General features: G+C 41.5%; 1 protein-coding gene across 1 annotated transcript in view; it reads right to left on the reverse strand.

The window, feature by feature from the left end:
* The window catches only part of COPG2 (coatomer protein complex, subunit gamma 2), a 176,032-nt gene that overhangs the window by 63,337 nt on the left and 89,839 nt on the right, over positions 1-22,856 (reverse strand). Inside the window, exons 13-20 of the mRNA XM_006861142.1 lie at positions 12,844-12,939; positions 12,301-12,544; positions 10,034-10,109; positions 8,508-8,611; positions 7,454-7,579; positions 6,553-6,615; positions 5,928-6,067; positions 4,954-5,125 (exon numbers count right to left, since the gene is read on the reverse strand). Of these exons, the coding sequence (XP_006861204.1) occupies positions 4,954-5,125; positions 5,928-6,067; positions 6,553-6,615; positions 7,454-7,579; positions 8,508-8,611; positions 10,034-10,109; positions 12,301-12,544; positions 12,844-12,939 (1,021 nt within the window). The remainder of the gene's footprint in view (positions 1-4,953; positions 5,126-5,927; positions 6,068-6,552; positions 6,616-7,453; positions 7,580-8,507; positions 8,612-10,033; positions 10,110-12,300; positions 12,545-12,843; positions 12,940-22,856) is intronic.

Genomic DNA, 22,856 nt, shown 5'->3' on the forward strand with positions numbered 1-22,856 from the left:
AGCTTGAAGATTGTGGGAAAGAATGATAGTCTAAAAGTGGTCCAAAGTATTAGAAGAATGAGAAAGAACAGATGATGGATGGAGCCCAGTGGCTAAGAGAGGCTTGTTTAGAAATTTTGGGAATCCTATTGTAGGAGGCATGGCCCACAAACCAGGAAGGGAATGAAAATGGAGACTACAGGAAGTTCTCTCCCCAAATTCAGTAATTTGTAGGAGAAAGACAATGAAGGAGAAAGGGCACTGCGGGGGTAAGACCCCTGTGGAGCAAACAAGAGGCGGGATGAGGCCAAAGCAGAATGGGGTTGTTGAAGTTGTGGCACCTTGGAAATGTTGGAGGCAAGCATGGAGACGAAGAGGCATTGCAGGGGAGGAAAGGCCCTGAAAGAAAAACAACTGCTGCCGCCAAAATGGCAGAATAGAAATGGTAGGATGGGTAGGAGTGAATTTACACAGCCAAAGGGTTCAGTACAGTAAGTTGGGGACAAAGAAACTAGAAATGGTGTGAGTCACAAAGGGATTAGGTATCCATGAAAAGACTACTGAGCCACTGAGTGGTGCAGAGATGGAAAGAAACGCAAGACAAAGCAGCGTCTCTCCATACAAAAGTGGGACAAAATGTCCAGATGTGCCATGCAGGAGGCAGACAAGACACCACAGGGTACAAGGTAGGATCTTAGTTGGGGGATTTGGGCAGAGGGAACCTTATGAACTTGTGAGGGATTTATAATTGGTAAGGGGCCCATGAAGAAACGGTGAAAGTGGAATAAAAGTTCCAAACTAGATCCATCTGCAGATGTTGGAAAGTCAATCTTCCTGAAAGCAAATGGTTGCAGCAGAGTGTGCTGGAAACTAAGAGGACGGCAGTGTCCTGAGCACTGAGAGCCGGTTAGGGAGGGAGCTGACCGCACAGGTGACCACCGCGTCCATCTGATGGTCATGAATGCAGCGGAGCAGTATGTACGAGGCGGGCAAGCACAGTGGACACAGCACAAGTGGACAAGACAAAATGAGTGGGTAGGGGGCATTTCAAGTGCACTTGGAAGAGAGAGGATCTATTTAGGAATGGCAGCAAGAAAGACGACTGGTATGGATGATGAGGGGCCTAACAGGAAGCAACAAAGAAGCTGGACAGATGGGGACAAACATGGACAGAGGGACTAGTAGGAAGTTGAGTGTGGTTGAAGCAAAGCAGATTGTAAGGAGGGCTCCTTGACTCTGAGCTTGTCATGCAGTGGTGGTATGGAATCCTAGCATGCTCATGGGTAGCTAAATTGGAGAAATACACTTTCTGAGTTTATAAGGCCTGCTGAAACAAACATTAGTGATAAAGGCAAAATGGTGGCTGAGAAGTATTTTTCTACCAAGCCTGACTTTTGGGTGTTTTTTTTTTTTTACATTTGAGTAAAAGTTCAGGTGGAATGCTTAGCTTGAAAGAAAGCAAAGTCTTATCAAGGGTATCAGTAAGATCCCAAGAGTGTGTGGAGGTGAGCCACAGTTCAAAAGTCTTCATTGAAGTTGTGGATTCAGGACAGAATGCTGGGGGCAAAGCCAGTGAACACTGAAGAAAACATGGATTTGGGGGGGGGAGGGAGGAGTAGAGTCTCAGAGGAGAGTTTGGAATTGATCAGCTTGCTATGGAACTTTTGTCAAGAGGGAAGTTGAAAGGTCTGTAGGCAAATAATTGAGAACTAAATTATATATGAAGGAAAATGAATTGTGATACGGCAAGCCAAATCCCTACTGACAAACAGGCCAAGAAGCTCACATACATGTCCTATTAAACTTCATGGTGGGATAGTTTCTCTTTAAGGCTATCATAAAATGTGTTGTTTTCATTTGTTATAATGGTTCCAGACCATGAGAAATCGGATGTGAGAAAGCCTGACAGCTCAGAAATAAAAGGAACACAGGAATTAGAATGGAACAAATCGTTGTTACATAGGTAGGTATAGTACATTACAGAGGTCCAAGGGAAGGAGAATTGGGAGCATGCTGCATGTTGGTGTTGTTAAGTGCCGTTGACTTGGTTCCGAATTCGATCCTGCTGTCTGATGCATTATCCTGCGCCAGAACTCCAGAGTGTTGTAGAGATGAGTGTGAGTGTAGAGATAGTGTTACAGAGGAAAGAAAGTGGCCGAGAGTAAATGCTAAGGAATGCTGCCCTAAATGCTTTTTAAAACAAAAGACAACAAATAGGGCTAATTAGATTGAGATCTTTGATGCCATGATTTGAGGGAAGGAGATAGACTGGGCCAAAGCAACTTTTTCCTAATAGGGTAGACTTTGTTCAAGAAAGCTAGAGAAATGGGAAAGTTTAAAAATACAGAAAAGAATAATTGGAAGAATTACTTTCTGAACGAGATTGGAGGTGTGTGTTGTTGGAACCTGTAGAAAACCTGGTTTTAGAAAGAATAAAGGGAGAAAGTGGGTAGTTTCATAAATGAAACCAATAATAGCTTCCATTAATTGAAGGTTTACTATGTGTCTGGTACTGAGTAAATACACGCACCCTGCCTCACTTCATTTCATCCTTACACCTCACAATAGCCCGAAGAGGCTTCTGAAGATGAAGTTCACAGTCAGGATGGGGCAGAGTCTGGATTCAAATCTACACCTGTCTCTAAAACCAATATGCTTTTCTATTAGGCTATTTAGTGTTTTCAAGTTCAACTTGAGATCACAACTAATTACATATTGTTTCCTGTGACTGACACAAAATTTCTGAGATGAGGCAAGTAGAGGTGACGTATAGATCTTGAGGTAACTGATAAAATGTGAACTGTCTGCGCTAGGAAATGACAAAAGAGAATGGATGGGTAAAAGACTGCTTTCTTACCATCTATGCCCTGGTATTGCGTGTCTTTCTGTTGTACAGCAAAGGCTGGATTGGCCATCGATGAAGAATTTAAGAACCTCTGACACACACTAAAGAGTAGGAAGGAGTTTGAATTTAAGCAGGTATACAATGGACCAGATAGACCACTAGCAAAAATTTAAAAGTTCAAACACTGATAGACAATTCCATTTTGTTTCGCCAAGATGCAATTCTAAGAGTTTATAACTAAATCCCGGCACTCACCAAGAAACCCTTTAACAATAAAGGAAATTCTCTAAATATCACATTTTTATCAAAAAAATCTAACCAACTAACAAAAAGAGGCCATAGCTAGCAGACCAAAGGTTGAACCCTCTGGGCTAATTTGTAAAATTGATGTTTTAAAAAGAAATGTGCTCCAGTCAGTCAGAGAGAGGTACGAAACCTTCCTTTTCTCCTTTCTTGGTGGAAATGTTTTCTGTTTGTTCTTTTTCTGTATGGTATTTCTATATTATATTTAATTTCTATAGTGCTGTTTTTGTTTGTTCAATATTGCTGTATTTTGATACTGTAAAACTGTACTTAATGGGATTGTGTTAAGACCACTCCCTGGGATGTGAGGCACCTGCATTATCGGTTATCAAAGTGAACCTGGGAAATGGGAGGAATTGTATTCTCAATGGGTTCAACATGTCCTTTTCCTTTGAAATTAAGTGGTGAAGTATAGAATCCCGTAAAAACAAGAAACTTTGTGAGAAGTAACTAGAGAGCAGAATTGTGAATCCAGGAGAGATAAAGTACATTAGCTCCCAGTACAATGGGAAAAGCCATAGGGCTATATGAAAGACTATGTCCCAGACACCGGCATGAAACAGGGTCAAGCCTAGCTTTACTCAGAAGTATAGTCAGCGTAACTACTGGCTAGTAAGCATACTTCAAACAAAGCTAACCAGAGAGAAAAACAGACCAGGTGAGAAAATGCAATGATAAGGAAACAGAACTAGAGAAGCCTCATGGAGGGACGATGACAGTAAATAAGGTCAATGTAGGGTGGCCAACAGCTCAAAGTAAAACTAACAGAGGCCAGATAGGAAAGTGCCTTCCCACCCAGAACAGATGGATCCAGAGGAAAAGTGCAGTTCCGCCCAGGGCCAGAGGGACAACCTGGGCTTCAGACCCAGCATTGGTGCCAACTCGAATCTACCTCGTGCTAGAATCTGAGGAGCCTGGTCTGCCACCCAACAAGGCCAAGACTGGGCAGGATCTTCCCAGGAAGCAACAGCAAAGAAGGGAGTTGGGAGAGGGGCAAAAAGAAAGCAGGTTAAAAAAGCCCTGATTGTAACTGAATGATGACCAGAGAGAGCTATTTCCTAGTACTTTGATGATTTCTTGTAACTCTGTAACTTCCCCAATATCTGTGGATTTTGTTAACCTGTACTGACTAGTAGTAAAAATTGTGCAAAACATAAATACAATGTGTGTGCTTATTTCTGTGGAAATCGGCTAACAGCGTCTGTTCTGCAGGGAGTCCAGGGAAAGAGTCACACAGGTGGGAAAATGAGGGAAAGAATGCAAGTTCAACAAACACCTGACCTCAAATCCCCAAATTTGCAGATACTATGGTTGGAACTTTGACTCCCTTTCAGGGACCATTTTCCTTTCCACAAAGCAATAGTTTAGTCACTGCATATGGGTCAAGTAGGAAGCTAAAAAGCCTTTCTCAAATGTGGATACACTATGATTGGCTAAGCCACTCACTTTGCGACTTGCTTACAGAGGACATAAGACCCTCAAAGGTGATATATTTTCAAATGCCAAGCAGCTACTGGATAGCCACATCCTTAGGGTGCTCTGGAAGGATCCCCCACAGGAGACATACGGTACATGGACCTCACTAACACTAGCATGGTCCACAGAAAGGCGGAGTTCCTGTTTGGGCGGCCGCTCTATGCACGCCAAGTTTCTTTTTTTCAGACTAGATAGCTAGCAAATCCTACTCAGTTTTCAAATGAACATTTCTGCAACATAACCAATTTTATAACTAGTCACATATGTATATATTCATTATCACTACATTCTGGAGAAGAACTATATTCTTCAACCCTGACAAATATTTTCACCCTGCTGGGGGTCGGTACCTGCTGTGGGGTCATCATCAGGCAAATGAACAAGAGTGTAACATATTCCTGGTTGATTGTACATGAGGCTGGGGGCTGGGACATAGCACATCACTCCGTAGGAATCGGACGGCTCCATTTGTACTGTCACTTTCTCCAGTAGTTGGTCATTGAGAGTATTGGTACAGTCAAACTGAAAAGTCAGCACAAGGAAAAGTCGTAAAGGATATGAACGATTTGCAGCGAGCTGTTCCTTCTCTTCTATTACTTGTGACTCAGTGCTAGAACCCTTGATACCAGGGGAACTTTTGGCCCATGCACCCTTAATAAGGCCTGTAAGATCATCTGATCTGGCCCTGCCAAGGCAACCACGGTGGCAGCCATCCCATTAGGAGTCAGTTAATTCAATGTTTGACCAAATACAGCAGGCTATTTTTTAAGGTAATAATTTTGTGTGGCCCGCAAATGATGTTACAAATTTTGTAAGAAAAAAGGTTCCCCACCCCCTGCTCTATACCTTCCTTTTCTAAACAGCCGTAATAGGTCTCCTAAGATTTTTCTTTTAACATCAGAGATAATCCTATTTGGGTTTTGTTGTTTGATTAGTGATCTATTAGTTTTTTTCTCTTTCTTAAGACCGAGTTTTACCAAACTAGGTGGTGAAAGTCTGCTGGCTGGCTGAGAATCAAGTTAAAACCCACGTTCTTAGAAAAACTCCCTGACTTTACCCTGAAGTTAACAGGTGACTGTTGTTTTAAGGCTGTACTTTATGGTGCACAACTTCTCCATACATTTCTGTTGTATGGATTTTTAGATTTTAGCCATTGAAAAGTTACCCATCTCCATAGCTATGAAGTTAGAACAGGAAAACAAAAATCCTGCCCAGTTATTAGTTCTCTAGAGGGAACTGGAATTATAATAAACTCAGTGGAAATTCAACTTGTCTCCATGCATACCAGTGTTCACTAAATCCCTACGGGAGGCGCTCATCTCACCTGGAACACAATATGATTGGTAAACATGTGTTTGATACAACGAACAAAATATTCTGTCTCTGCTTCTGTCAGCTGAATAGGCTCAGAAGACTTGAACAAGGGTCCTAGGTTCATAAACTCAGGAATGGCAGCCAATTGTTCTAGCACGAAAAAGGAGAGAAGAAAGAAATTAAGATAATAAAAAGGCAGGGGCAGATACTACTCTGGGTTCCTAAAATACCATAAGTAGTTTCTACAGCGTTCCTACTAGCTGACTACTAGTTACTGTCCAACTGTTATCAACATACCAACTAATATATTCTCATCTCAGGTTTCAATAAACTGTAATCATATCTTTAGCACACAACTTTATAAACTGACTTAACAAAACAAAAAAGGAATTGAAATTCCTAATTTCATTGAATTTGAGTTCCCTGGGAGTGAACAAGACCGAGTCAAAACAATATGCCCAGACAGCCAAGGCTAACAAATTGGAAAGTCCCGTGGTCATTAACTGTGAAAGCTCTCTATTCAATTATAGAAACGTTTCTTTAGTGAAAATTAAACTGAACTAAAGCAGCACACTTTACTATGCTTACAATACCCAGGAAGCAACACAAATACTTCTACCATCAAATCGTCTTACCTTGGAAAATGTCTTGCCTGGAAGGAGCCAACTTTTCTGGCTTATTAGCCACAAGTGTGATTTCTACAAATACAGATATGAAGAATCAAGTAAGCATCTGCCCCACTATAAATAAAGTTATCAAAATGCAGACACAACAAGATGAGGGTAGACACCTGGAACAGACACAAACTGGCTATTGTTCAGCTACACCAATAGGCTTTCTGTCACAACGCACAAATTAAAATAGATTTAATGATCACAGTTAGTGAAAATAATAAAGCAAGCCTTAAACTGTAGACTCTGCTTTAAATGGGCTGGATGCACAAACAATTACTCAGGAAAGGAGTAACAGTTAATAAAACACATCCTCTCACAGTCCATGTGGGGGAATCACTTGTAGAGCGCCAACAAATCAGCTGTGAAAAGTGTTGAAAATTAAAAAGAAGATCTTTCATTCTCGGTCCTGTGGTCTTACCATTATTTATTTTTTAAGTTTTAAAGTTAGTATTTGAAAGTATTTTTTACCATCTTGTCCTATACATTTTCAAGATGAACCGCCAAGGGCACCATTCATCAACTAAGAGACTGCCAACCTCAGAACAAAACAGAGGAGGTGGCAGGCTGCTGGCTGTTCTCAGGTGTACAGTGACAGCCAGTGAACTTCAATGACATCAATAAAACAAACAAAACAAAACAAACACTTCTATCTGGGGGAACAGTTCATATTTTTGCTTTTCTACAAATATTAGGACCTTTTTAGAAACCCCTAATGGAAAAAAACTTAGATCTGAACATTTTAGAGGAAGTGATAGAATTAAACAACTATCAGAAACAAAGTATGCTAATAGCCATTATTACCCAACTTACTGGTGTATACTACTTGAACTCAGAAAAACAAACAGGGTAAAAGCCCCATTACCTGCTTTCTGTTCAAAGACAGGCGTCATAGCAAGAGGAATAGATTTCATGTCAAAGGGTTTTTCAGAAGGCTCCAGCGTGTACTGGTGTAGAGCTTTCTCCATCCCTGGTACTGAGACTGTCAGACCTGTGGCACACATAGAAATCTCAGTATTGTAACCTCTCGTCAGCCCTGGGATCCAGAGAGGCTCAGATCTGTAACATATATCTAAGCTTTGAAAGAAGAAAAAATATCTCCACAGACTTCACAAAGCTAAATAATTACAAATAGAGGCTATTAGATAAAACTACCTTACACCTTCATTTAGGGAGAAGAGTAGAAAGTAAAAAATCGCAAGCTTAAGTACCTCCCAGGGAAGAAAGCCACTTAGGCCTAGGGAATGATGCTTAGTGAAAGGGGAGAAAGCAACCCATTCAAGAGGGAGGACAAGGACAACTAGGGACAACTGATATCTCTGGGCTCTATGTCACTGGGGTAAGCGCTGGGCTGCTCACCATTAGGCCAGTGGTTCAAACCCACCAGTTATTCTGCAAGAGAAAGATGTAGCGATCTCCTTCCACAAAGAGTTGTTGTTGTTGTTGTTGTTGTGTGCCATGGAGTCGGTTCTGACTCATAGCGACCCTGTACAGGGTTTCCTAGTCTGTCAATCTTTACGGGAGCAGAAAGCCTTATCTTTCACTCACGGAACAGCTGGTAGTTTTGAACTGCTGACCTTGTGGTTCACAGCCCGATTCATAACCACTACGCTATGAGAGCTCCTTAAAGATTATAGGCTTGGAATCCCTAGGCAGCTCTACTGTCCATGGGGCTGCTATGAGTTAGAATCAATTCAATGGTAGTGGGTATTCTTGTAGTTTCATGGAAATTACCAATACCAAATTAGAAAACAGCCTCGTGCATACAAGTTTTCCCTAGAAACTCAAATACATTCAAATATAAAGACCAAGCACTTTGCCGAGTGAAGACAGCTTACACACAAATCGTAAGATATGCTTCCAAGACACCATTTGGGAAAAATAAGCACATTTGTCTACATTCTCGGTTCCCCACTGACCATTGAAGATGTATGTAGCATTCAATGCCATCTGTCTCTGCTGCAGCACATTCAGGTAGAAGGTAGCTCTGTCCCGTACTTCATCATCTGTATCCATCATACACCTGTCCAGAGGAATCAGAAGAACCATGTCACCGCACCCCAAAGGTTTCCAACAGCTTTACCACATACCGGAAGGGAACAAGTCAGGCCATATGATCCTATCTCCATTAAAGACACAAAAATAACTAACAGTGGATCCCAAAGCCTCCACAAATCCTGGGGACTGTTCTGAATCACTAAGGAAATCGTGGTACTGTGAATCAGAAGCACTCCACAGTAGGCAATAAAATAACTAGGAAGGAAAAAAAAAAAAAAAATAGGAAGAACACAGTAACAGAGAGAGTAGTTTGGAATCCATTCTTGGATCTGCAACTACTTGATCCTGGTAAAGATTTGCATGTTCCTATAATTATGAAGGAGTCCCGGTATGGCACTGTGGGTTACAGCGCTGGACTGCAAAGCTGGTTTGAACTGCAAGGTCAGCGGCTTAAGCTCACCGGCCACTTCTTGGAAACCCTACTATACAGGGTCTCTATGGGTCTGAACTGACTCGACGGCACTTAACAACATAATTATGAAAGTCAGTGGTTCAAACCCACCAGTACTCCTCAGAAACCTATACAGGGTAGCTATGGGTTGGAACTGACTCGGCGGCACCTAACAACAACAACAACAAAATTATGAAAGGACTTCAAGTGTGATGCTACAGGATCAGCCCTGGACTGCGAACCACAAGGTCCATGGCTGAAGCACACCAGCTGCTCCTTGGAAACCCTATACAGGGTGTCTATATGAGTCAGAACCACTCAATGGCACTTTAACAAGGACAATAATTATGAAACAGGAACAACATAGTTTGTAAGGAAACGAAGAAGATAAATAGACTGAAACTCCAGGTGCTGTTACAACGCCAATGGTGATCTGCTTTATTTAAATGAACCATCCTCTGGCTTAAAAGTTATCTGCTTTAAATATAAGATGCAATCACAGATAGGGAGTCCTGGAGGCCAGGGAATACCGATGCTTCCCACTTAGAATAGCGAATCACCTGGGGAGCCCCAGTGATCAGCTCCAAGATTTCTTTGGAGTTAGCTCCTACTATACAAATGTTGTTGTGGTTAAGTGCTATGGAGTCAGGTCCATCTCAAAGCAACCCCGTGTCTAGGGTTTCCAAGGAGTGGCTGGTGGGTTTGAACCACCAACCTTGCAGTTCAAATCGGCCATGAAATCCAGTGCATTATCCTGAAGCCCCACACATTCTCAAAATCATGCAAGAGAAATTCAGAGACAAATTTTATGGATATCATTGAATACTACGCATATCACTAGAAGGAGGGAAAATGCCATTTGTCTATGACTTACTACATCAACTCTTTTCTTAGGCCCTGCAATGCATTTGCTATGACACAATGAAGAATTTTCTATTCAGCCATATGGAGCAGTAATTTATTTTACACAAAAACAAAGCACATTCTCTTACTTACCTTTGTAAGAGTACGAGGATGCTTGGAAGAAGATTCTCATTCTGAGCCCCAAATTTAGCCAAAGCACTCACAGCAGCTATGATGAAGCAGAAAATAAAGGCGCATCAATGTTGTTGTCTCAGAATTAAACAATAACCATTAAAATAAACAGAAAGATTTCCTCATGTTCAAAATGCGTGAACTCCCATTGTTTTACCGTGTGTTCTTTGGTCTTATTTCTTTGATACAATCATGCATAAACAGAATTTCACATGTCCTAAAATCAGAGCGCTCTGAATGGGAAAGCTCTTCATGAATTCTGGAAAAAGGACCATCAATATTTCCTTTATGAGCTAGCCTGCACCTTCACACCTCTGATACAGAGATGCTTAAGATCTGATCTTAAACCACCAACCCAAATACAGAGAGAAACTCTATTATTAAAATTCACCTCAGTCAACAAAATCTATCCTTTGCCTACATTTTTTTTGGAATTGTGCTAGGTGCAGGGGTAGAGAGATAAAAGGCATTAGTGGGAGAGACTGGGCAGGAAAGAGCTCATTACAACAGAGCACAGTAAATCCGCGGTAGAACGAGACCCAGGAAGCTGCCTGAGTACAGAGAAGGGGGCAAGATGGCAAAGAGCTGACACAATGCTTGAGCTAAATTCTGAAGAAGAAAGAGAGACGGTCAGAGGGGAAAGTCTGGAAAAGAATACCAGAGGCAGACTCTAACAAGCACCCCAAAGTCCACTGCCTTCAAGTGTATTCCAACTCAGAGTGACCCTCTAAGACAGAACAGAAATGCCCCATAGAGGTCACAAGGCTGTCAAGCTGTAGAGAAGCAGAATGCCACATCTTTCTCCCATGGAGCAACTTCTGGGTTTGAACTGTCAACCTTCTGGTTAACAGTACTTAGCCACTGTATACCACAGGGCTCTTATAGCAAGTGCAAAGGTCCTAAACCCAGAGACTGCAAGCAGATCAAAAAGGCTGCCACATGGGACCCATGTTTGAGGGCAGGAGATAAGTGAGACAGTGCAAGTCGGAGATTAAAAGACAGGTTCGAGGTTAATCTCCAAGTTATCATTAAAGGATTTTAAGAACAGAATAAATTTGTGTATCTGAAAGACAATTTCTGTGGCAGAGTGTGAAGACTAGGTAGGGCATATGTAAGAAGTTGTCAGCTTGTTAGAAATCTGAAATGGATGCAAGTCAAAAGCAGCATCCATGAAAACTGAAAAGAGAATAAAAAAATATTCAAGAGTCAGAACTGCCAAGACTTTGTCACAAAGTCAATGGGGATAGAACACAAGGAAACGGAGCCGAAGTAAAGATGAGGAGTTCCCTTTCAGTGACTTTGAACTCCAGGTTGAATTTGCAGTGTCTCAGGGAGTTGGACATACAAACTCAAGAAAGAGATCTGAACTCTAACATCACAGCCCATCAAGGAGCTCTGACACTACCATCAGGACGCATTTTGAGGAGTGAGGGAACATGGAGGTTACTGCAGAAGTCAAGGCAAGAGAGAGCGTCAGAAAGTGCTTAGTTCACAGTAAATCAGAGTCACTGACTGGTGATCAAAGATAACATTCAATTGTCTAATGTGAGTTCCAAAGAGTTTAGACGTCATTTTGAAAAGTACCGTTCCAGAGGATTTTTAAGGGGGCACTAGAATATAGTCAGTTGAGAAGAAAATGGAAAACAAGTTCACAGAGGCAGCTAATAAAAGCTACTTCAACTTTATCTGAGAAAGAAAACTACAGTCAGTAACAAAAGATCAAAATGGGAGAAATCTGAACCTGTTCTTATGCTAAGGGAAGGAACCAGGAGAGGAGAAAGTGGAAAAAACATCAAAAGTAAAACCAGTTTAGAAACTCACTTAAACACACACACACTCTAAGGGTTATAACTGCAAATGATGTACGATGCCATCTACCCATTTCAGAGCATTCCTACCACACTGAAAGGCCAGGGGGTTTTGTCTTTGAATCTAAGGCAGAAGTTAGGATGAAAACTGGAGAGGAGAGGAAGAGCTGGGACCTAAGTATACTGTCCTGGCATGGTGCAACAGGATAAGCAGTAGACTGTTAACCACAAACCCACCAGCAGCTCCCTGGAAACCCTAAACAGGGTTGCTTTGAGTTGAACTGACTCAATGGCACTTAACAAGTATGCCTCCAAGATCCCACCAACAACTTCATTTTCCAATTCCATGATCGCCCTTTGAGTTAAGCATGATGTCAAAAGATCAGCCATGAGATCATTATGGGTGTTCCAATGACTCACCAGCTCTGACAGCCTCATTTTCCAAGACGACCCTATTAAAAATAAAGCGGATATACTTGGAGGGGACAGGCGTCCTGGGGCCCTCTTTGCCCAACAAGTGGAGAATCTTAGTAGCCAGAACAGTGTGTTCACAGTCTTCAATGAATTCACAAAGGTGGGCTAGCCCTGATTCTTTACTGTCGGGGTTCTCCTCCACAATGCTGATGATGCAATCCACAATGGCCCGCTTGTACTCAAATCCTCCCTGACAAAAGAGAAGAGAAAACTGCCCTTCAATCTTAGGATCCTTTGTGGAGAAACACTCTCCAAGGTTTATGTCTACAATGTTCCAATTGCATTCCCACCTTTTATGAAAGAAACAGCAGTGTTTTTTTCCTCCAAGTGGGAAAGCCAAAGCACCCATGGATTTAGTGACACCAAGGGAGCATCACACTGGAGGCAGACTAAGCTCCTAGAGAAATCGGCTTAAACACTATGGTGCGTAACAGGCAGGAAAGGGAATTAAGACAGCACCGCCCCAGGGCAGGGAAGAAGTCCACCTACGTCATCCCGGAGCATGTTCGAGAGGAAAGCCATCATGACGCCATGCTTGCGAGGGTACTTCTGACAGAGGGCGCTGATTGCCTGTACAACCACCACCTGAGGAAAAACAGAAGAGATGGTCATCTTCACAACTAGCTAGTGGGTTTATGTGCTTGCTTACTTACCACACGACGGCACTGTGGTTACACAGAGTGACAAAAATGGTTCTACATGGAAGATGAGCAAAGAGACCTTGAAGGCACATAAAGAGCAATGTAAAAATGAAGTTCAATCAGGGCAAAGGACACAACATTATTAAAGTGAATTATAAATATGAAAAAGTTAAACAGATTGCCTTTCACAGAGAAAGAGCAAGTTATTAACGAAGTACTTTACCCAAGAATATCAGAGTAAATGACTGTTAGGGAAATTTTACCAAAATTGTAGGGACCATTGCCAAGAACTTTCACTCTACTTGCAAGCTAACAAGTTAGCCTGCCACAGTTTCATGGATGCTACTAGAAACCAGGAGTCTTGGTGCGCTGCTGTATGGTAAACACTGCACTGCTAACTGCAAGCTTGACGGTTCTAACGCCCCAGCTACTGCTTGGAAACCCTAGATAGGGTTGCTATGAGTCAGAACTGACTTGATGACACTTAACAACAACAAATAGAAAACAAAAGATTCTGGGTCAGAGAGGAAACACACCAGTTCCAAGTCCAACAGAGTCCTAGTGGCACAAGTAGCTCAGCTGCTAACTGCAATGTCAGCAGTTTGAACCCACCAGTCACTCCACAGGAGAAAGATGTAGCCATCTATTCTAACCTTAGTGTAGCTCAGAGTTGGAAGAGACTCAACAGGTTTGGTTTTGTACACGTTCCCTGAGCCCCAGTTCCCACAGCTGCACCTGCAATAGGTCGCTTTACAGGAGAGCTCTAAGCTACAGAAGGTGAACCATTTAGAGTGGGCAGTAACCACGTGTTCTCTTCTTTTTTAACACTCTATTCTAGAGGGGGCACTAACTGTATCTTCCAGGGCTGGAAGGAACCTTGGCCTTCGCTCTGGAGAGAGACACTGTACCTCCCAAGGCTGCAGATACCTTGCACTGACTGCACAAAGAATTTATTAAGTTAAGACACTAAACAGCAAAGGGCAGTTCCAGCCTAACTTGAAAGATGTGGAGATATGTAAAAGGCCTGTGAAGAATTGTTTCCCAACAACCAGATGGTCTCAAATCTATACACATTGTTTCAAAACATAGAAAACGAAGGGGAAAAAATTCAACATCATTTTATGAAAAACTCTTTTATGATCCTTTACCCTGATAAATACTCATTTGGGCCCAAATATAGGTGGAAGACAGTGTCCAAAACAGTCACAAGCAAAAGGCCTCTTCCCCTGCCCTTTCCACCACATTGGAAGTCCCTGGCGGTGGTGGTGGTTATGTGCTGTGGAGTCGGTTCCGACTCATAGCGACCCTGCATAGGGTTTCTGAGGCTGTAAATGTTTACAGGAGCAGAAAACCTCATCTTTTGCCCACAGAGCAGTTTGGTAGTTTCAAACTGCCGAAGTTAGATTAGCAGGCCTACTTGTAGCCACTATGCTACCAGAGATCCTTTGGAAGTCCCTAGTTTAGGTAAATAAAGAGGCTGTGGTGAGAAAATTACAATTTCCAGCATAGACTGTGGAATGAAAAGTTGTAGCCACACTGTTCCCTGGAACTGCAGTCTTATAGAGAGGTACTTCTAATAGCAGAGAAGCCTGCTCCTCAAGGTCAACAGCTCAAATCCACCAAGCACTCCACATGACTTACCTCCACAGAAATCCTATAGAGGGTCGCTGTGAGTCAGAACAGACTCAACAGCACAGGAAAACAAGCCCAATAAAGACAGGCAATACGTTAAAAAGAAAAATTAGAATCCAAATGAATTAGGAATTTTGATGCAAAGTAAACAACTATAAAAAGTAAGCTATTAGAAAATGACCTATAATACTACTACATTAAGAAAAGAATACACCACACTGAAATGGGATTTATGTCAAGAATGCAAGGATAGCTCAATATTAAAAAATTAACGTTACTCACCATATTAACGAGTCTAAGAAAAAAATCCTTACATACACAACCAAAGATGCTGAAAAGCCTTTAATAAAATTCAAATCAAAATTCTAATAAAAATTCTTGGGATGGAAGCTTCTTTAAGATAATAAAATATCCACTTCAGTTCTAATGGCAGCATCTTATTTAATGTAAAAATGTCCAGCGGCTTTTCTATTAAGGTCAGAAGCAAATGTCCTACCGTTTAACATTATTCTGGAGATACTAGCTAATGCATTTAGATAAAAGAAAAAAATTAGAGAAATAAGAATTGGAAAAGAAACAAAACTATCTTTATTACAGATGACATGATAGCGTACTTGGAAACTCTGAAGAGACTCAATGACAAAAGTAACTCAGTAAGTTAATGAGGTATAAAATTTGCCTATAAAAACAGTTAACATTCACATGCAGCAATAATAACCATTTAGATGATATAATGTATGAGAAAAATCCCACTTATAATATCAACAATAAAAAAAGATAAAATACTTAGGAATAAGCATTTTTTAAACATCATAATTTAAAATGATACAGAAATACTATAAAGCATACTTGAAAGACACAAAGACTTGAAGAACTAAAAAGACATCCTTAGAAGTCCTTGGTATCACGCTTTAGCATAAGCACTGGACTACTTACAAACTGCAAGATCAGCAATTCAAACCACCAGCTGCTCCATGGGCACTCTACACAGGGTTATCATGAGTTGGTACTGACTCAACAGCACACAACAACAACAACAGTGCTTGAGTTAGGATGTCTTGTTATCAAGATGTCTGTTCTCCCCTAAGTTAACTTATAAATTTAATGTTAGCCCAATAAAAATGTAAGATTTTTTATGAAGCTAGACAACAAGTTCATACTAAAGTTCGTAAAAATACAATGACAAAACAGAAAAACATTTGACAATAAAGAGCTATGGACAGGGGAGCGCCTCTATATTTGAAATAGTGCATGGTACTGGTATATGACTAAGGAACTCTAGGAGTTCTGGTGTGGCACTGTGGGTTAATGCGTCAGACTGCAAAGCTGTTTGAACTGCAAGGTTGGTGGTTCAAGCTCACCACTCACCAGCTGCTCCTCAGAAACACAGGGCCGTTATGGGTTGGATCCGACTCGACAGCACTTTACAACAACAGCAGTAGTATAGTGGGTTATGCTGTTGAATCCACCAGCTGCTCTGTGGGACAAAGAGGACACTTCCGCTCCCATAAAGATTTACAGTCTCAGAAACCCTAGACAGGGCCGTCGCTCTGAATTGGAACAGACTTGATAGCTCACAGCAGTAGCAGTGGTGCATGAACTGACCAACAGAAGAGAACAGAAAACCCAGAAGTCGACCCGAGGACCTAAGAAACATTAGGGCCTGATAAGGATTATATCTCAAATCACTGGGGCAACTGGATAGCCACTGGTCTTTTAACTATAACCTCTGGGGACAACTGAATTGCCACTGCAAAATTAAGACTTATTTCTTACATCATGGTGATGGTACACAGCAAGGCATTCCAATGGGTCAGAGGCCTGCCTACATGCAGAAACTGGGCCATCCATGAACTAGAAGACAATGAGTAAATACCTCTGTAACTGAAAGGAGAAGTCTTTGTTATTATGACTCAAAAGCCAAATGCAATAAAGGATTAATAAACATGACTACATGACCAAAACTTTTTTTTTCAATTTTCCATGACATAAAACACTATAGTCAAAGACAAGTGACAAATTGAGAGAAAACATCTGTAATTTGTTTTACAGTTAAAGGGCTAATATCCCTTCGATCCCTAGTAAACAAGAACATTACATAATTGAAGAAACAAAACCAAAAATTCCTATAGAAAATGGGCAAAATTATGAGCAGATCATTCACAGAGAGAGAATAAATGGCCCTTATTAAGATGAAAAGACATTCCGCTTCTCTCACAAGAGAAATTCAAATTAAAACTACAAGGAGATACCATTTCTCAGCCATCAAACTGGCAAAACTTTGAAAGCTTAATAATATACTCTCCACTGGTGAAGCTATGGAGAAATTAGTACCCTTATGCACTGCTGCAAGGAAACAGCATTGTCTACAAACCCCTGCTTTTAACCCTTTGACCTAGTATATCCGACTTCTTGGGATTTAACCTTAAGGTATACCACCAAACCAACATTTAAAAATAATATATATACATATATACAGGGTTATCAATCAAAGCATTATTTGTAATTGCAAACTATTATAAACTAAGTAGAAGATGGATTCAACAGGCATGAAGGAGTACTATGCAGCTATAAAATGAGTGAAGAGCTCTCTCTGATATGGTTCAGAGTGGGTTCCAGTAACTTATGTGGGATGAGGGGGAAGGGCAGAAGGGACATGAAAGTGACCGTTTTCTGAGAATATTTCTTTATATAAGATTTTACTTTAATTCTGTAGAGTAGAAGAATAAAATTAAATCAAGGCTGGGAAAAGGAAAGAAATACTAATACTGAAAGCAAACGGAAACAAATGAATCCATCTGAATTTTTAAAAATTGCATAATCACACTGGGAAAAAACCAAACCAAAGAACTACTAATGCAAATATCTTCCAAAGTCACTGCCGGCAGATCCTGAAGACACTGCTGGTTCAGTTCCAGCCTGGAAGCAAGTCCCACAAACTGTCTGGTCTCCCAGTGCATGATGTCACGCTCCGCTCCAGTCGGTTAGTGTGCAACAGCGCTAAGGAGAAGGTTGGCACCTGGTGAGAATGACCAAGCTGTGTCATGCTGATATGCCGTCAGCACAGGCTATTAGGAAATGGGGCCATGAGACTTGCTTCAACTTGGGAGGGAAACAGCCGTACCTGTGCAGTGCAAGGAAGTGATGAAGGGCATCACACGCAGAATGTCTGTACTTCCTGTGTACCCGTTTAAAGATCCATGATTTTGGACTATATGCATAGAAAACAGCAATAACTGTCACTGATATCTTATACTTAGCTCTTTGTAAGTATGATTTTATTTATACTCCACATTAACCCTATGAGGTAGGTACTATATCATCTCCAGAGATTGTCTAAGGAGGCAGCAAGAGCTTATAGAACTCAACTGAGGTCACATACCCAGTAAGGGACAGAACTAGGATTTAAACCCAGGATTTGACACTAGTGGTCATTCTGCTAACTGCCATGCAGGCAGCCTCTAAACCTCAGAACGGCCTCAGCCCGACACTGAAAACTAGTCTGAGATGCACTGTTCTGCTGGGGACATACTGCTGGCTCACAGGACCTGCGTATGCCCAGCTTTAGTGGACACGCTACTAGTTATCTACAGCAGCTGGACCGATGTCCACTCCCACTCTCAGAGCACGAGAAAGCCTCCTTCCACAGCCCCGCCAACACTTGGTATCTCCTGACTTTTTCTCACTGGCTTTTCTGGGAATTGCATTTCCTTAAGGATCACACAGTGAAGAATCACTTTTCATATGTTTATGGCCATTTGGATATCTTTTTAAAACACAGGGTGGGTCTGTTCAGGACTTATGCCCATTGTTACTGTTGTTGTTGTTAAGTGCCTTCGAGTTGGTTCCAACCCATAGCGACCCTGTAGAGGGTTTCCAAGGAGCAAGTGGTGAGTTTGAACCACCAACCTTGCAGTTCAAACCGACTTTGCAGTCTATCGCATTAGCCCACAGCGCCACACCAAGACTCCATCACTCACCTGTTTTCCCGCCTTTTCTTTTTGATTGGCAGGAGGTCTTTGTACATTCTCAGACTGCACCCTTTCCGGGCTGTCTGTAAGGTGAACCTTCCCTCCCACTCTGCCTTTCTTCCCCACACTCTTTACAGTATCTTTTGGCAAATGGAAATTGCTAACTTTAAGTTCAATTGATCAAAATAACCTTTGTGTCTTGTTTAAAAAATATTTTCTTACCTCAAGGTCCAAAGTTGTTCAATGTTTTCTTTAATAAAATCGCATTGTTTTCCACACTTAAATCTAATTGATTTGAGGTTGAGTTTAGTGTGTTGTGTGGGGTTAAGATTAATTTTTCCCCCACATGGATATCCAATCGATGAATTTCCAAAATGCGTTAACATTTTTACCTTACCTAACTTAATCAACAACTGAACTCCTACATGTTGGTAACATAAAAATGTTAGGTAGCAGCCTAGAGTGGCTAGAAGAACAAAAGATACTTTTTGAAAGAAAGACCTACAGGAAAAATATAAAACAACATAGGCAGACTGATGGTTACTACAAGAACAGGCAACTTGCTTGCCCAGGAAACATCAAGACAAGTGGTCGGGTCACCTCAGTGCAAACCACCTTCCAAGACTAAAACTCAATGGGAATATACGCTCTGATTGGTGACCATGCTCGACACCAATAAGGGGAAGTGAGGGAAAAACAGCAATGAAGCGGTGAGCTAAGCCCTACAATGTTCAATAGACTTCTGTGAACCCAGGTGAAGACCTGGTTGACCAGCAGTGTGGCAAGACCTGGGAACTCTTGGGCCCAGAGTCAGTGACATAGCCACAGAGGACTAGAGTGGAGAGTGAAGCGTTCAGCTGATAAGAAGAGAGGGCATATGCATAAAAACACCCACACTTGCAGATAATACCCACTTATCCTGGCTTCAGTGACTGGATGATCAGAGCTCAACCAGAAGTAAAAAGAAGAGGGTAAAAAAAAAGTATTCTCATACAATTTGATGAACTTGACCTACACCTATGGAAGCAGTAGCTCAAAAGAGGAAACAAGTCCTTACATCAAGAATCATTCCCACCCCCTTCACACACAGAGTAGACAGGGATGGGCAACTTGGATATTGGCTACCCAAAATGGGGGGGGGGGGCGCTACAAAGGCAAGAAGTGACTGGCTTACAAGCTTTCAAGAGGGAACCTAGATCCAGAGGGCCTGGAGGAAGGTAGAATTTCCAGTGAGTAGTATTCAATCTGATGCAGTGAAATGCAGATGGGTCTCATGTGATTCAATAGTGAATAATTGTTATCAGGACTGATTGTGAGGGTTGGAAATGTAAAGGTAGATGTTTTATAGCAAGGAGGAGAGTGATGAACTTTTCAGTCCAGGAGCGGAGGTCAGAAGGGAGAAGAGCAGAGACTGGGACCCTACCCAGAGAAGCAGTGATGCCTGAAATGGAGGCAGAGATGATGACATGGAGCAGCTGGAGACTTTAGATCTAGAGAGGGAGAGTGACTGTGTGCTGAAGACCTGGGGGGTACGGGGGAAGGATTGCATGGAGGGGCTTGTAACCATGGCAATGAGACGATATAAGATAGAATGAATGTAAAACTAATGTTCTCCCATGTAAACTATCACATAATTCACAATAAAACATTTAAGAAAAAAAAAATGTTAGGTAGCATATAAAGAGCAGATGGTATGCTGGGAAAAACGGCATTTTAAAATTTCACTGCATGCCTTACACCAGTGGGCCTTTCAATACTGTACCCACATCACACACAAAACCACTCCCATCAAGTTGATCCCAAATTCACAGCAACTGTCCAGGACAGAGCAGACCTGGCCCAGAGGGGTTTCGAGGCTGTAAATCTTTACAAGAGCATGCTGCTCCATCTTCCTCCCACAGTGCGGCTGGTGGCTGGGTTTGAACTTCCAGCCTTTCGGATGCAGACCAACACTTGCCCTAATGTGCCACCAGGCCTCCTTTTACTGCTATGGTTTCCGCAACTGACAAAAGAACAGCTTGCGTAGTAGCTCCACTCACTGAAGCATCTAAGAGACAGTGAGGTCTACTTCTGATTACACAGACGCTTTGGTAAATTGCTAGTGATGTAATAGTGCTGTAACTCCAACTTCAGGCTGCATCCTCATCTCAAGCTGGTCTCCCAACAATTCTACTTCTTTCTTTCCTTCCTAAATAATCACGTGTTTACACAGATGTTCTCTTTAGAATGTCCACAAAAATAAGATGACATTTTCAAAAGCCTAGTAGAGAGCTAAAAGTGGCAATGAACTAGAACACATTTAGTGACGCTGGGTTGTATTATAAAAGTCCATACAATCATCCAACAATCGTCTGCCAGTGTGTCATACTGTGGTGGCTTGTGTGTTGCTATGAGGCCAGAAACTGAGCCTTCTGTATTTTACATACCAACAGAGTCAGCTCCAGGTGGGTAGATTTCAGCAGAGCTTCCAGACCAAGATAGACCAGAAGAAGGAGAGGGAGACCATCTCTGAGTGGTTAGCCACTAAAACCATTACGAATAGCAGTGGAACATTGTCAGATATAGTGTCGGAAGATAAGTTTCTCAAGTTGAAAGGCACTCAAAATACAACTGGGTAAGACCTGCCTCCTCAAAGCAGAACTGAATGTAATGACGTGATTGGAGCTAAGCTTTTGGGACCTTCATTTGCTGATAGGACACAACTCAAAATAAGAAGAACCAACTGCACACAACCATTAATAAACAGAACCTGGAATGTACGAACTACGCTGTTATTGTTGTTAAGTGCCTTCATGTCAGATCCAACTCCTAACAGTGCTGTGTAGCATTTCTGAGGCTGTGCAACTTTCTCCCCTGGAGCAGCTGGTGGGCTTGAACTGCCAACCTTTGAACTGCAATCCAAACCAGGAAAATTGGAATTTTCAAAAATAAATTAGAATGCATAACAATAAATATCCTAGGCATTAGTGAACTGAAATGGACTGGCATAGGCCATTCTGAATCTGACAATCATGTGATTTACTACACTGGGAGATTTACTACACCGGGAAGGTCAAATTGAAGAGGAATGGCATTGTATTAATTGTTGGAAAGAACATTTCAAGATCTTGAAGTACAATGCTGTCTGTGCTAGGATAATATCCACACATCTACAAGGAAGACAAGTTAATATCATTATCACTCAAATTTATGTACCAACCACTAGAGCCAATGATGATGAAACTGAAGAATTCTACCAATTTCTTTAGTCTGAAATTGATGAAACATGCAACCAAGATACATCAGGCTCCACAACTCTGAGACCAGAAGAACTAGAGGGTGCCTGGCTACCACTACCAACTGCTCTGAAAGGGACAGCATTAGATGCCCCAAGATAGAGTGGGAAAGGACATGGAACAAAATTCAAAATAAAAAACAACAACCAGGCTTGCTGTTCAGAAAAGAGACTGGAGGAACCCAAGACTCTGGCTCTTGACTGCCCTTCATATCTGGAATGGAACTCACCCTCATGGTTCAACTGTCAGCCAAGCAGTGGATGGGTATATAAGGGGGACAACAAAACTGAGGGCTACTCACATTGGAATAGTCAGCCATTCAAGATCAAAGTGGAAACATTTACCTAGGGACAAAGTTCAAAACAGTTTGGAAGGAGGGTGGGATAGAAATAGGAACCACAGTGGGAAGACTTAATATAAAACAAAGTATATGATTTGTTGAAGACAAAGCTAATTATCTCCTCTGTAAACCTTCACTCAATTCACAATAAAAAGTTTGAAAAAAGATACATTAATCATTATTGGTGATTTGAATGTCAACATTGGACACAAACAGGAAGGATCAGTAATTGGAAAATATGGCCTCAGTGAAAGAAATGGTAATAGAGATCGTATGACAGAATTTTGGAAGACCAACGACTTATTCAAGACCAAAGACTTATTCATTGCAAATACCTTTTTAAACAACATAAAAGGTGACTATAAACATAGACCTCACCAAATGGAATACAGAGGAATCAAACTGACTACATCTTTGGGAAAAGACAGTAGAGAAGCTCAGTATCATCAATTGCTCATATGCAAGTTCAGGTTGAAACTGTAGAAAATTAAAATAAGTCAACGAGAGACAAAATATGACCTTGAACATATTATCACCTGAATTTAGACACCATCTCAAGAACAGATATGATACATAAGACACAAATGACCAAAGACCAGAAAAGTTGTGGATGACATCAAAAACATCATACACAAAGAAAGCA

This window comes from Chrysochloris asiatica, unplaced genomic scaffold (assembly GCF_000296735.1).
Source record: "Chrysochloris asiatica unplaced genomic scaffold, ChrAsi1.0 scaffold00041, whole genome shotgun sequence".
Lineage (NCBI taxonomy): Eukaryota > Metazoa > Chordata > Mammalia > Afrosoricida > Chrysochloridae > Chrysochloris > Chrysochloris asiatica.